A 16,086-nucleotide genomic window follows, 5' to 3' on the forward strand; every position below is an offset into this window, starting at 1 on the left:
TACTGTGTTTTATGAGTGGTTGCAGATTGTTCTCATTGTGAAACCTTAACCATTCATATTTATTTCGAAAACCCATCAGAACTTATCTACAGGTCATATACACTTATAAGGAAAACATTGCCTTTTATGAGTGATTGCAGACTTTTTTGTGTGAAACCTGTGTCAAATAACATTTTTTTCAATATATATACAGAAATGCGGTTAACTCCAGCTTAAAATTAAGCAGGAACCATCTTGCGGTGACAGGTGTTTCTGCTATGTTATGATATCATTTCCAAGGTAACTAAACAGAGCATCAGAAAGGAAGGATTATGTTAGCAGGTGTGAAGTAAACAGCAGGAGAACACTTTACAAAAACTTTATAAAACCTTGAAAATAGATGACAGTTCTGGTAAATATTGCCACCAGCAATAATACATATGGAGTTAGGGAGGGGGTGTGGGGGGAGAATGAAGTACATGGTGAAAACTGGGCCAATGTTAATTTATTAGAAATAGGAGAACTTACTCTAAAAGCTTTCTCCATGATCCAGTTTTTATTAAGCCAGCTATATTTTCAAGTACTTTGATGACTATGATTATGTTAGCTGTGATATGTTGGTTTGTAGTGGCTAAACTCATGTCCACATTACAGTGTTAATAGTGATTGTGTTTCTAAGTTTTCCTTTTTTAAAAAAATAAAAGATGTTTCAATTTTTTTCTAGCATGTACAGTCATAAAATGCTCTTGAATGTAATATTTATTTCAAAACTAGGAGTAGAAAGATATATGATTTCTTTTTAGGTATCTGTTTGGCAATGGTTTCTTGGATTAAGAAAGACATTTTAGAAAACTGTGATGTGGAGTTAGTCCTGTTTTAATAAATAAGGTATTTATTAAAACCGAAAATTATTTAAATTCATCATTTTTGCAGATTAGTTTTAATTGCGTCATGGGATCAAGCTTCAAAAAACGGATTCAAAATCAAAATACTGGTTGACCAAGTCTCAACCAATTGGCTCTGGTGGCCAATTTCAGAGAGTAGGAAAACTTGATGGAGACGAGAGACTGCCAACAATGGAATGTGTTTTTTCTTCTTCAAATAAATATCCAGAAATGAAATTGCTGGATTATGTGGTAATTCCATTTTTAGTTTTGAGGAACATTCATACCATACTCTAGAGTCACTGCCACAGTTTACATTCCCACTGACAATGCACAAGGGTTCCCTTTTCTCTGTATCTTGCCAACACTTACTTCTTCTGTCTGATTGGGATTTCCTTGATCATTATTGATTGAGCATCTTTTCACGTACCTTTTGACCATCTGTATGTCTTCTTTGGAAAAATGTCTATCAAGATCATCTGCCAAATTTTTAATCAGATTTTTAAAATTGTATTAGTTTTTTATATATTTTGGATATTAACCCGTATCAGATATATGATTTGCAAGGATTTCCTCCCATTTAGAGGTTGCCTTTCATTTTGTTGATGATTTCCTTTACTGTGCAGAAGCTTTTTAGTTTATAGCCCCACTTATTAATTTTGCTTTTATGGTCTTTGCTTTTGTTCTCAGATTTAAAATAAATCATTACTAAGACTGATGGCAAGGAACTAACTGCCTTTGTTTTCTTCTAAGACTTTTATGGTTTCAGGTTTTATATTAAGTAGTTAATCCATGTTGAGTTGATTTTTTTGCTTGGTGTAAGATAGTGGTCCATTTCTATTCTTTTGCATTTGTCTGTCCAGTTTTCTCTACACCCATTTATTGGAGAGATTGTCCTTTCGCCATTGCATATTCTTGGCTCCTTTGTTATATATTAATGGGCTGTATATATGCTTAGTTATTTCAGGGCTCTCTATGATCTATGTGTCAGTTTTTCTGTCAATAACATACTATTTTGATTATACAGCTTAGTAATATAGTTTGAAATCTGAGAGTAATACCTCCCATCTTAGTTTTCTTCCTCTCTTCTCAATATCACTTTAACTATTTGAGGTCTTTTTTTGTTTGTTTCATGCAAATTTAAAAATTGTCTGTTCTATTACTCTGAAAATGTCACTGGAATTTAAATAGGGATTGAATCTGAGATTGCTTTGAGTAGTATGGACATTTTATCAATATTAGTTTTGCTAATCCATGAGCACAAAATACCTATTTATTTTTATCTTTTTCAATGTTTTTCATTGATGCATAAAGTTTTCAGTGTACACAGCTGTTCACCTACTTGGTTAAATTTATTACTAGGTATTTTATTCTTTTTGATGCAATTATAAATGGAATTGTTTTTTTAATTTCCCTCTTATAGTTTGTTATTAGTATAAGCAACATATTTTTGTATTTTGATTTTGTATGCTGCATCTTCACTAAATTTGTTTATTCTAACAATTTTGGTGGAATCTTCAGGGATTTCTATATATAATATCATGCCATTTGTAAACAGTGACACTTTTACTCCTTCCTTTCCAATTTGGATGCTTTTTTATTTTTTCTTGCCTAATTACTCTGGCTAGAACCTCTAATACTTTATTGAGTAAAAGTGGCAAGAGTAGTGGGCATCCTTTTCAACATTAAGTATGATGTTAGCTGTGGGCTTGTCATATATGGTTTTTATTATGTTGAGGGAAATTTATTCTATACCCATGTTGTTGGGAGTTTAGTCATAAATGGATGTTAAATTTTGTCAAATGTTTTTCTGCATATATTGGGATGATCATATGATTTTTATCCATAATTTTGTTAATATGGTATATCACAGTGACTGATTTGTGGATGTTGAATCATCCTTGCATACCTGGAATAAATGTCACTTGATCATTGTGTATGATCATTTTAATTTATTATTGAATTCAGTTTGCTAAATTTTGTTGAAAATTTTTATACTCATGTTCATCAGGGATATTGGCTTATAAATTTTATTTATTTATTTATTTATTTTGTGGATACTTGTCTGGTTTTGATATCAAGGTAATGCTGGCCTCTGAGGATGAGTTTCGAAGTGTTTTATCCTCTTCTACTCTTTGGAAGAGTTTGAGGATTGGTATTAAACCTTCTTTGGATATTTGGTACAATTTACCAGTGAAGCCGTCTGGTCCTGGACTTCTGTTTATTGAAAGGTTTTGATTATTGATTCAATTTGTTCAGTCTGTTAAGGTTTTCTATTTCTTCATGATTCAATTTTGGAAGGTTGTACTTTTCTAAGAATTTATCTTTTCTACTATGGTGTCAATTTTTTTATATATAACTAGAGGCCCGATACATGAAAATTCGTGCAAGAGTAGGCCTTCCTCTCCCCCAGCTGCCGGCACCGGCTTCCCTTCAGCACCAGGGCCCCAGGTGGCTTACCTCCGGCCCCAGCTTCATCTGGAAGGATGCCTGGAAGGACATCCAGTCTTATTAGATTATTACCCTTTTATTATTATACATTGTTTATAAGGGGGACATAGGGTTTTTATTTTATTTTCTTTGAACAGGGTTTCTTGTATAAGGAGTTTAGTATTAGGGGGATGCTTACTTGATAAAATGAGTTCAGAAGTGGAAATAGTTTCTCCTATTCTCTTTTTTTAAATGTTTTAAAAAATGTAAGATTTGTATCATTTACTCCTTAAATATACTTAAAATAATTTTCCAGTGAAGATAGCTGGCTCTGGAATTTTCATTGTAAGTTGTTTTAAAATTATGAATTCAACTTCTTTTGTCTTTTAACTATGAATTAAACTTCTTTACTAATTTAAGGCCATTTGGATTTTCTATTTCTTCTTGTGCCAGTTGTGGTAATTTGAAATTTTGAAAGTTAAAATTACTATAACTGACACAAAACAGTAGTGTAAATTTTTTGAATAAAGTGCTGTATTAAACAAAAGTTAGTTTTAAAATTTAAGTGTAAAATACAGAATGGAAATTTAAACACAGGTTATCTTTTACCTCAGATGAAATCTTATAAGTAAGACATTGTTAATGTAAGAATTATGTACTTCTGTGTCATGATTCACCTCAATAATATCATCAAGAGTAAATCTAAGGCACATTTTTTTCTGCTCTGTGCTCCTGGTTCTACAAACATTTCATGTGAAGGCAAGTGTAAAGTATTTCTTCTATCTGAATAACACTTTCTGCCAAACTCTCAATTTTACCCATGGAATTTGTATTCATTCTCATTCTCTCTCTTTCTCCCCATATGGTAGGGGATGTTGTAATTTTCATTTCTCTGGGTAAAATATTTCTGTGGGTTTTATAAAATGATCCAATGTATTTCTTATGGATTCATTAAGTGGAAAGATAGAATTTAAAATGCTCTTACATCAAAAGATCAGAATAAAATTGTCAAATAATCTTCATATTTCTGAAGTATGAAATGGACTTCCAGAAGCCATGTTGCTTCAAAATAATCTTTCGAGTTTGTATTTTTTTGGTTGCTTAACATTTGTAAATTATTAAGCTGTTATTACACAGACCTACTTTAGTTTGGATTAGTATGGAACATATCCCAGTATGCTCAATCAAGGTATCCTGCATAGTGCAATCTGTAAAGGGGTGTGTGTGTGTGTGTGTGTGTGTGTGTGTGTGAAATAAATAGCATTTTTGGTAGAACCAATTATCTAATGCTCCTTTTAGAAAACTAGTTAAGAAAGGCTTCCCATTCTATTTGGAGTTACCTACATAGTTCCAGGCAAACACTTTATTAAAAAAGAGAGTATTTAAACATACATAACTGTATTGCTTCTTAGTAACTATTTGGCTCATTTTTGTACATGTCTGTAATGTTTGATATAAAATATGTTAAAAGGTCTGAGAAAAATATTCTATTATTTTTTTTATTATTCATGTAAGCAATTCCTTTTTCTTTGTAAACTTTATAGTAGGAGTAATTTATATAACTAATAATTGAGATTGGGTGTGGTACTTTAATTAAATATTTTGACTTTTTTATAGTTAATTTTGCTTTTAAATTAGAAGGTAGATTAACCACACTTACAACCAGTTTTGAAATATAAATCTAAAAATGTTGCAGTGCACAAGAAAATAAGATATAGAAAAATATTTGGAATTAAACTGTATATTCCAAATTAGACTAAACATCACAAACATAAATGAATAAATAATAGTTTAAAAATATTAAATTAGCTGCTTCCACTTACCCACTAACTGTAACCTTTTAAATAAATTTAAAGTGATATTAAGTGAATTGTTCAATTTAACTGTAATTAATAGTAACTATATTTTGTTTGCTTTTGTTGATCCTGTAGCAATTCTGCAATAGTCAAAATTTGGAACTTTCCCAAATTTGGCAATTACTTCTTACTGGCCCATTTTTATAACACTTAAAAATGTGAAGCAATAAAAATAAGAATTTTCTAGAAAATATAAAGATGTACAATGAAGTGAACAGTCTTCTTTGCTCTTCTTTTAACCAATATCATCATGCTCCTTTCTGCCCTTTGTTTTTAACTCCACTTTGGAATTATTGTATTAATTGTAAATTTTATTGTTTTTCTGTATGGTTTTAAAGGAAATTTATAGACTTACCCTAATGATGCTTTAATATTTTTGTAGAAAAGGGATTAATTTAGATTATGAATAATATTTTGCTTATAATTAGTGTATAAATACAAATTTAATGTCTACTTAATTGATATAAAATACTCAGTGTTTCATAACCACCTCCTTTACTATAGAAGGTCCTCCAATAATATTATTTTTTACAATGTTGTTTCCTCATAACATTGATGAGATGCCGTAGGAACTTAACTCTTGTTTATTTCAATTAGCCTATGGTAAGTTTGGTTGTTCTGTTGTTTCACTTAAAGTTGTAGAACCTATCAATGACGTTAAGTGAGGACTTACTGCACATGGTATGGTTTCAGACATGCTCATCGCTTTTTTGTCAGTTAAGAGACAACTAATGAGGAAGCATAGCACCTGTCCCCATCTGGGTCTAGGCAGCAGAAAATAAATGTCACTGTGCATGGAAGTCATGGCGCTGGGATATTGCCCTTAGATGTAATCTTTTGATATGTCCATGTATAACCCATGTGGACTTCTGAGAGACCTTATTTATGACATAAGGAGATTGTGATACATTGAGTAGAATATAGCCTTATTAAGAAATTGAAGATACATTCCACAAATCCTCTGTTTTGATAAAGGCTTATGCAGTGCATTGTTCATCTTGTTTAACATCTTAGGAATGGGAATTCTGTGGTATCGATTATAAAACAATATGTAGATACCAGAGGCCCAATGCACGAAATGCATGCAAGGGACTTGGCCCTCGAAGCCTCTATGGCTTGCCTTGGCCTTCACAGCCCTGGCTTTGTCTGGAAGGTCATCCAGAAGGATGTCTGGAAGGTTGTTCGGCTGTCCTAATTAGCATATTATGCTTTTATTATTATAGATCATGCCTGCCTAACTACTTTTGTGAATCTAATTAATTTTATGATCTGAGGGAATTAATTAAGCTGTAACAATCTTAAACATTTCTTGCAAATATCTGTCATAGTTTTCCCAGACGTATTAATTCATTGGAGTTTCCTCACTTAGAAAAAGCAGCAGTTTTTAACAGTTTATCTGCAACATTTTCTATGTTAAGGAATATATTATCTTTTCTCCCTCTTTTTCTTATTTTCACTTTAGTTTTTGTCAAATTTTATGGCTGCAGTTAAAATTTTCACCCTACCAGTCTGAATGTTTCAGTTGTACATTTTCTCCTTTCTGCCAAATAAACAAAGCTTCTTCTTTTACTCATTGTTTCTCATGTAATGTACCTAGGATTTATTCGTTATGTGATATGTTTGAGTAATTGTTGACTGACTTTGTATTTGTAAAAATGAGGGCCTAGAGCAGTGATGGCGAACCTATGACACCTGTGTCAGAGGTGACACGCGGACTCATTTTTTGGTTGATTTTTCTTTGTTAAATGGCATTTAAATATATAAAATAAATATCAAAAGTATAAGTCTTTGTTTTACTATGGTTGCAAATATCAAAAAATTTCTATATGTGACACAGCACAAGAGTTAAGTTAGGGTTTTTCAGTGCTGACACGCTGAGCTCAAAAGGTTCGCCATCACTGGCCTAGAGTTTGGTAATCAGGTTTTGTGTGTCAGAGTATTGTTTCTGAAATACAAAAGAAACTGAAAGGAAATTGGCTGAGGCAGCAAGATGAACTCACCACAAAGAAGCAGAGGTACTGGGGATACTTGACAAGAAGGCTTATGGGGCTGTAGGCACCTCTCTCAGCCCTGTGTCTGTTGGTGTCACTGTTATTATGTATTATTCCGATTATCATCACTGTCCTCATTATTACATTCATTTTAAATGTCACCAAGAGGAGAGCAGATATATATTTATTTTAAGTGGTCATACGTCTTGTAATTTATCAGTGGATATGTTTCTAAATGACTGTTGCAAAAATAGCTCTTCTTGTGGAAACTATATCAGAGTTGTCACATATGAATAAACCCATCCCCAGATTTGATTTAGTAAATAAGTATGTGGAAAATTATATTTAATAGCATAAAATAAACTGGAGGTTAGTCTACTACTAATAAACTAGAGAAAATACACAGCTTGATATTTTTTGTGCCTACCTTTTATTTTTTATCTTTCCACAGGAATATATTTTAATATTGCCTTTAATAATGTATGATTTTTGAGAGACCAGATACCTTCTAAACCCTTTGAGACACTGAAGTTTATGTACATAGATATTAATTTTATAGCTCCTTATAATTTTTTCTAATCAATCAACTCCTCTTTTAGGACATTTTAAATGAAACTGCAGGGTTAGTCATATAAAATGTGATGGATACATGGTTAAAGGAAACTCAGAATCTTAGGATTCGAATGGCAAGAAAAAGGTTGCCCAGAGGCACCTTAATTTCATAGACTTTGACTGGTACAAGGATCTTTTACACAAGAAATTTATAAGGATAAATATGAAGATGACAACCTTTTTTCCCCTTAAAAGATATTTTAGTTTGATGAAGATAAATTATTTCCAAATGGCATAGAAATTTTATATTGTTCTCTCTTCTTCAAATAGGTTATGTGGGTATGCAATTTATGTCGAAAGCAACAAGAAATCTTAACCAAATCTGGGGCCTGGTTCTTTGGAAGTGGCCCTCAGCAGCCCAGTCAGGATGGAACCCTAAGTGATACAGCTACAGGTGCTGGTTCCGAGGTTCCCAGAGAAAAGAAAGCCCGGCTCCAGGAGCGATCACGGTCTCAGACTCCCCTAAGCACCGCAGCTGCCTCCTCCCAGGACACCGCTCCTCCCAGTGCACAACCAGACAGGAGCAAGGGGGCTGAGCCCTCCCAGCAAGCCATGGGGCCAGAACAGAAGCAGGCTGCATCCAGGTCTAGAAGTGAACCTCCAAGAGAGAGGTAATAGTTCATTAACCCTGTAGGCAGAAGGCAAGGTCTCGTATTGACAAAAAAACCCATTTTCAAGAATGTAACGGTTCTTAAGAAAAGATGTTTGGAAGCTGTGCTTCTCAGGCCCCACGTGGAAGGTAACAACAGGCCGGAAGTGCTTTGTTTACCTCTAGAATGTATCATGCCTTCGGAGATCTTTGTTGAGAAGCTTTGTGGTCATATTGTGCACAGATATAATCCAGTCACCCAGTTGGGTACTGACTTCCAACCTTGAATTCAGCAAAGCTTTTACATCATTTCTTCACTTATCACATTAGTCCGTAACTGAATGTGTGCTCTGAGAGAATATGATGGGGTCACCTGACCCAGGGCAGGGTGGGTGGGTACCTTAGCTGGCCTTCTTTGAAAACATTTCTTTTATGCTGAGCTCTGAAAATTGACTAGGAATTAACCAGGTGAAGAGTGGGATTGGTGTTCCAGGTATATGCAAGGGCATGTGACCTAAAGGAATAAGACAATAGAGGGCCAAATGCCCTTTTGATTTTTAAATCACTCACTGATTTTATAAACACTTAAGAAAACAGCAAGGATATGAGAGTGTAGAAGAAAAAGAGAGACAGGTAACAACTTTAGGGAGAGAAGCAAGACTGAAAGAATGGCAGTGTTTTAAATGATTGAAGAATCCTTGATCATATCTTATACACTCATCAGGAGCTAGTGGAAATGGAACAATTAAAGGTAGAGGTGAGAAAAACAATCCTTAGGCAAAGAATCAGAGAGACTGGAGAACTCCTTCCATTTTCATAATACTCTATCCATTCTAGACCATTTTCACAGATGGCATTTCCTTTAAGCCTCATATGAACCCTGCAAGGTAAGCATTCTTTATCAGTATTTCAGGAAAAGTAAATTAACACAATATAAACTTCTAACCAGATCAACTATGCCTTAATGAGCTACTAAATGTTTGCAGTGCAATCATAATGCTCTTATGAAAACTATATTTTATAATGATTAATATGTATTCTATTAGTCCCCTTACAGTGCCACCCTTGTGGACCAATGTAACCTGAAACAGAATTTTCCATGTTTCCATTTTGCCTTCCAATGCCATATGAAAAACCCTTTACTCTTACTTTTCATCATTACCAGCCCTTCCTCAAACTAACCCATATCTTAGCAATTACTATTTAGGTAACCCACAATAGAAATTGCCCTACTTTTTTTTCATCTTGTTTTTTTTCTTGATTTTTGTTTATTACTTCTGCTTTTGGGCTTCTAGTCAAAGGATGTTCCCTTTGGAAAGTCCTCTCTATGGACCTCAGGATTCCAAAATCAGTCTTAGTTTGTCTCCATTTTAATTGCATAGTAGATCATATAGTGTCAGAATGCTTTGCCAAGGCACCTCCTTTTTGTAACTTCTGAAATAGCTGCTGGAACTTTCTAAAATCAGGTGTACACCTGTGTGCAGACAAAGGCTGAATGGAGCAATTGAATGATACATCTACAACATTCAAAGACTGGCAAACCCTTTTCCTTTCCTTTTATCTTGCTATTGCTTTCAACAGGATAGAGAGAAAAGTAGAAAAACTGTTTTATTCTTTTGCACTGTGTTCTGAAATTAGGGAAAGGGAAAGAAAAAATCAATATTAATTTCAAATTTTCCAATATTTCTATTATTTTTGCCCACAGAAAGTAAAATAAAGATTAAGGGTCAGCCATTCTTTTCCTAACCAACTTCTTAAAAAGGTGTTTGGGTACACATGATCTCATTAAAATTACTTTTGTTCTACTATTGAAGAAATGCTAATGGATTTGATTTCTGAAATGGACATACTTGTATGTCCATTCTTTAAACGTTTCAGTTACAGTAAGAGATTGTCACTATCTATTGTCCAAATATATATCAAGTATATAGTTTTGACTTGGTTTATATTCTTTTGCTCCAATATTATTACCTGTATTAATTTCACCTAAAATATTTTTAGTCTTTGATTCACAAGCAGTGGTTGGCATACAACGTACTCATTTATTGAATCAAGTTATTGATGGCATTTATTGATCTAGTTAATTTATAGAGAATTTGAAATGTGCAAATAATTTCTGAAGTCCCCGAGCATATTGTGATGCAAATGAGCCTTATTTACTAGTAGAAAGCTAGTCAGATATACAGGTTTAAGATGGTTCCTTATCATGTCGCTTTTAATTAGACACCGAATTATAAGTAATTATTTGAAAGGCTTTACATCTGGAATACGAAGGTCTGGTCTTCACTTTAGGCTTTACACCCTGCTCTCCTTCCTGACGTCCCTTTGTCTATCACAGGAAGAAGACGCCTGGGCTCTCTGAACAGAATGGCAAAGGAGCCCCAAAGAGCGAGCGGAAACGCGTGCCAAAGACTTCAGTGCCACCTGGCGAGGGGGCCTTGGAAGACCGGGAGCGGAAAGAAAGGCGGGAAAGCCGGAGGCTGGAGAAAGGCCGGTCCCAGGACTTCTCCGACCTGCCTGGAAAGCGAGAGGAGGGCAAAGCGGCGGTCGACGAGAAGCAGAGGAGCGAGGAGTACCAGACCCGGTACCGCAGCGACCCGAACCTGGCGCGGTACCCCGTGAAAGCGCCGCTGGAGGAGCAGCAGATGCGCATGCACGCCCGGGTGTCCCGCGCCCGGCACGAGCGGCGCCACAGACGATGCTGCGGAACGACTCGCTGAGCTCCGACCAGTCGGAGTCCGTGCGGCCGTCCCCGCCCAAGCCGCACCGGCCCAAGAGGGGCGGCAAGAAGCGGCAGATGTCGGTGAGCAGCTCGGAGGAGGAGGGCGTGTCCACGCCGGAGTACACCAGCTGCGAGGACGTGGAGCTGGAGAGCGAGAGCGTCAGCGAGAAAGGTCAGGGGCGGGGAGGCGCGCGGACGTGATCCGAGGCGTGAGCGTGTGCGGGGCGGGGTGGGGGGGGGGGCAGAGGTGCCTGTGGGCCGAGCTGGCGGTGTACCTAGGCCGGGTTTAGCAGTGTGGCTTCTCCTGGACCCTGTGATGACTGACTATAGTCATCACTGCCGTATGGTATGATAGAAAGTTGCTGAAAGTTCACATCACCAGGGAAAAACATTTCTTTGTAATCAGAGGAGATGGATGTTAACTAACTTACGGTAATGACCCTTTCTCAGTATAGGTATGTCAGCCCCTATGCGGTATGCCTTAAACTTATACAGAGCTAGAGGTCAGTTATATCTCAATGGAAGTGGAGAAAAATATCTCAAAGTGGAAGGGGAAAAGGTATGGCTTGGGAAGCTCACAGCTTCTATCTCAGTGAATAGAAAGTTTTAGTTTGTTGTTGTTGTTTGTTTTTGATGAGATTTTAAAACAACCAGAAGCTCCAAATTTGGGTTATGTGAGCTCTTAATGATTTTGGTGCCTGTCATTCTGTGAACTTCAGTAATGTCTTGTGTTTTTAGGTTATTATTTTGGGGTAGATTTATTTGGGAAAAATTGCTTCTTTTCTAGAAAACCAAAACTGTGCCTGATAAATGGAAGGGTACCTTTAAAAAGAAAGACTTCAGTGGGGTAGTATTTTTCAAGTTTCGAAAGTAATTTCTTCATAAAGATTGTATCATGGAAATGTTATATATTGTGCTTCGGATTTACAGTAACTTTGGAATACGAAGTTCGTTTTACCTATTACATTGCAGAAGATTACAATGTTCCTATTACCTTGGAACATTGAGTAATAGGTTGCCTTTTTTCTGTCTAAACCAACGGTTCTCAACCTGTGGGTCGCGACCCTTTGAGGGTCGCCTAACACCATTGGAAAACACATATATTATTACATATTGTTTTTGTGATTAATCACTATGCTTTAATTATGTTCACTTGGTAACAATGAAATTGCGGGTCACCACAACATGAGGCACTGTATTAAAGGGTCACGGCATTAGGAAGGTTGAGAGCCACTGCCTTCACTCTACAATACCATAGCTGCACGTAGCTATTTTAATTAAAATTAAATAGACATAAAAATAATTAACTTACCCACTTGCACTAGTCACATTGCAAGTGTTCAGGAACGTTCATCAGAGAAAGTTGCTTTATTTTTAAAATATTTAACGTTGAAAGTATTACAGATGTCCCTCTTTTTCACCCCTATTAACCCCCTCCACTCCTCAGCTCCCGCCCCACCTCCATCTTCATGGCACTATTGTCTGTGCCCTTGGGTTATGCAAATATGCAAACTCTTCCCACCCTCACTCCTACTTAGATAACACTGGTTTGGAAAATACGTCAATTGATCATTAAAAATGTGTGCTTGTTTTGAATATTCACTCTCATTTAAACTGGCCACAGTCCTGAATTTAATGGTGGGGGTCATCATTCTCATTGTAGTGTTGGGGGTCCTTGTATGTGTCTTATTTAATTTATATTTTGGGATGACTATTTACATAGTTTTGACTTGCTTTATAATTGCTATATTATGTACTAAATATTATAATTTGATAAAAGTATCACTTTTCTTCCTCAACTTCTCTATCTCTAAACTACATGGAAGTGTTCTCTCTCTCTCTCTCTCTCTCTCTCTCTATATATATATATATATATATATACACACTTTAACAGCTGATAGCTCAATTTTGAAAATGAATTGTATTTTACTAAACATTGCCTTTATAATTATTCAAAGTATGTGTATACATTTTTGGGGATACCCAATATATACTGTATATATACATATATAGTGTGTGCATATGTATGTATAAACACATACATAGATATAATTAAATATGTATAAAGTAGAGGTTAGGTAACTTGTGCAGGTTCACAGGGTGCTAGAGATTATTATGGCTGGTTCACAAGATAGTGTTAAGTAAACAATGCTGGGATTTAGTATTAAAGTCATTAATATGCTACATTGATTTAAAAAGTCATCCTTCTGAATGGTAAGTCATTTGAATGGTGAGTCATTATGCCTATGTTTAAGCATATTGTCTGTGGGCTTTTGAAAAGTCAGATGCGAGTAGACCCTTGCTGCCTTTTGTACCTTAATATCCTTGTAAACACATATTTTCCCACCTGAAGTGATAAAGTAAGTGTTAAGTAATGGATGTCTCAATTGGTGAGCAGGATATATATATATGTGTGTGTGTGTGTGTGTGTGTGTGTGTAATACTTTTCCATTTCTTAAAGAAAGGACTGTATACTAGCTCTTACCAAACATGTCTAATGAATCACAACAACTATGGAATCAGACAGTGTTGAATCTCAATATTATTTCCAATAACAACATATTATGGGAGAAAACATGACTGGTGGCATGGGTAATTGGAGGGATGGAGCTGGTATAATGTGAGGAACTTACTGCCTCTACACTCTCCTCCTTGGGAATAATCATTCTGGGAACTTGGATGACTACTCGGGATATATACACCTCTGAAGTTGGGCTTAAATCTCTTCATCGGAGAACGCAGGGGCATCACATGTACCATTATCTGATACAGATGCCTCCTTTTCTCTTAACTTATAATTAATATTCTTAATTAATGTATTGAGTTTTCTCCAAAGTAGATGTCCTATTCTAGCATTTTAACCGATTCCAAACCAACATTTACAAAATGAAACATTAGCTAAAAGGAATGTATTTTTATCAATATGTAATATCTATTAATGACTTTATTACCAAATTCCACCATTATAATAATATCTAGCACTCTTGACTCTGCATAAGTTACTTAACCTCCATAAATCTGATAAAATTGTGAGTGGTTTAAATTAGATGATGCATATAAAATAGGATGCAATAGTATTCTTCCTGTATTGATTTTGCCTGTGACTTCTATACCATAGACATCTAATACCACAATGAGTCTGAGATAATCACCAATACATATAGTATACAAAGAAAACATTAAAAATGTTTTTATATTTTGTAGGCTCCAATGTGATGAGAAGGGGAAGAATGATTTGGGAAGAGATTTCTTAGGAAAAGAATAGATGCTATCTTGTGAGTTTCAGGGTTATGGGAAGAGTATTACCATGGAATAAAACTTAAAGAGCAGTTGGAGAGAGAAATTAAAGTAACATTTTTATTATATCCCATGCATTTTCTTGTACAGTTCATCAGTCACACATATAAATTAAACATTTAACACAGTGTCTCCCTCTCTTAGTATGTTCAGATTGCTATAACAAAATGCCATAGACTGGGTAGCTTATAAACAACAGAAATTTACTTTTCACCATTCTGCAGGCTGGGAATTCCAAGATCAGTGTGCCAGTATGGTCAGGTTCTGTTGAAGGACCTCTTTTTGGTTCATAGTTGGACCCTCCATGATATGTCCTCACATGGTGGAAGGGGCTGGGAAGCTCTGTGAGGTCTCTTTTCTAAGAGTGTTAATCTCATTTATTAATCACAAAAACAATATATAATTATATATGTGTTTTCCAAAGGGGTCGGGACCCACAGGCTGAGAACCGCTGATCTAATGGGTTTATATAAAAATTGAGATCAACTGCCATATGTTTTCAACATGAATGCTATTCATATTACTTTTGCTAACTGGAAAAAAAATGAGCATCTTTTGTCTCATCGCTTATAAATAGTAACTTAGATGAATTTTTCTATACAGAAGAAAAACAGTGAATTTAATCTTGCTTATGAGTTAGAAGTTGAATTTTTAAGATATTTTTTATTGACTTCAGAGAGGAAGGGAGAGGGAGAGATAGAAACATCAATGAAGAGAGGCAATCATTGGTCATCTGCCTCCTGCATGCCCCCTGCTGGGGATCAAGCCCACAACCGGGCATGTGCCCTGTCTGGGAATCAAACCATGACCTCCTGGTTCATAGATTGATGTTCAACCTTGAACCACACCGTTGGGGCAAGATAGAGGTTGAATTTTAAGTGAAATTTGTAATATAATTCATTCGGAGAAAGTCTAGTGAAGATTTGTGCCCCTAAGGAGTTGAGTAATTAGGCCTAAGAATAAAGAAGAGACAAGTTAGTGCCAATGTGGACGAGAGAAAGAAATTCTGCCAGTTATGAGAAGAAACATAGAAGCATTGCTGCTTGAGCAGATGAGTAAGTCCCTTAAAATTGCAAGGAACTTAAAGTATAAACCCTCAGACAAAACAAGTTGGAAGAAGGGTCTGGTGTTGGATTATAGGACATCCTTCATTTTCAATCCTCTTCTTCTTGCTGACTTGGTGTAAACAGAAAATACAATACAAATTATATGACTGAACTTTGAAAGAACTCCATGAGTGTCTTCTTAGGTCCACTTATAGAGCAAGGGCTCATTGGTTTGTTTGTAGCTGTCACTATTAGGCTGTGCTCAGTAGTCCTTTTAGGAGCATGTGATCTGGATTACTGGTAAGAAATGATACTCTCAAGGTTATAAAAAAATGAGTGGCTGAAAGTGAGTAATAACAGGTGTGAATTCTCCTCTTAAAGACAGAGACAGTCTCATGTGATTCAGTTTGGGTACCTGACAAGGTAAACATTAGGAAGTCAGGAATAAGAGTTGGGAACTCTTGCAACAACCATATTGCAAGGATAACTTGTTCATGTAACGCTTTGTATTCTTCTTTGTCATTAAACTCAAAGTATTGGGGCTCCAGGAGTACAATCTTAAATTGAATGAACAACAAAGGCCACAAAATATGAATTGAAGCAGAATGAACTAAAAAAGATGTAAACAAGTAAATACATTGATGCTAGAAGAGAGAATTCAAGAGAAGCAGTGTGCTTTG

At 35.6% G+C, this 16,086-nt stretch overlaps 1 protein-coding gene across 5 annotated transcripts in view; it reads left to right on the forward strand.

The window, feature by feature from the left end:
* Window positions 1–16,086, forward strand: part of RIMS1 (regulating synaptic membrane exocytosis 1) — a 400,323-nt gene that overhangs the window by 210,657 nt on the left and 173,580 nt on the right. For 3 of the 5 annotated variants that reach the window (XM_015569410.1, XM_015569411.1, XM_015569422.1), the window contains exon 1: window positions 11,041–11,235. In XM_015569410.1, the coding sequence (XP_015424896.1) occupies window positions 11,139–11,235 (97 nt within the window). In that variant the 5' untranslated portion in view covers window positions 11,041–11,138. Of the gene's footprint in view, window positions 1–8,022; window positions 8,364–10,679; window positions 10,914–11,040; window positions 11,236–16,086 lie in introns of those variants that run through there. The other 2 variants (XM_015569421.1, XM_015569395.1) reach the window with 2 other exon arrangements.

Source organism: Myotis davidii, unplaced genomic scaffold (genome assembly GCF_000327345.1).
Source record: "Myotis davidii unplaced genomic scaffold, ASM32734v1 scaffold104, whole genome shotgun sequence".
Taxonomy (NCBI): domain Eukaryota; kingdom Metazoa; phylum Chordata; class Mammalia; order Chiroptera; family Vespertilionidae; genus Myotis; species Myotis davidii.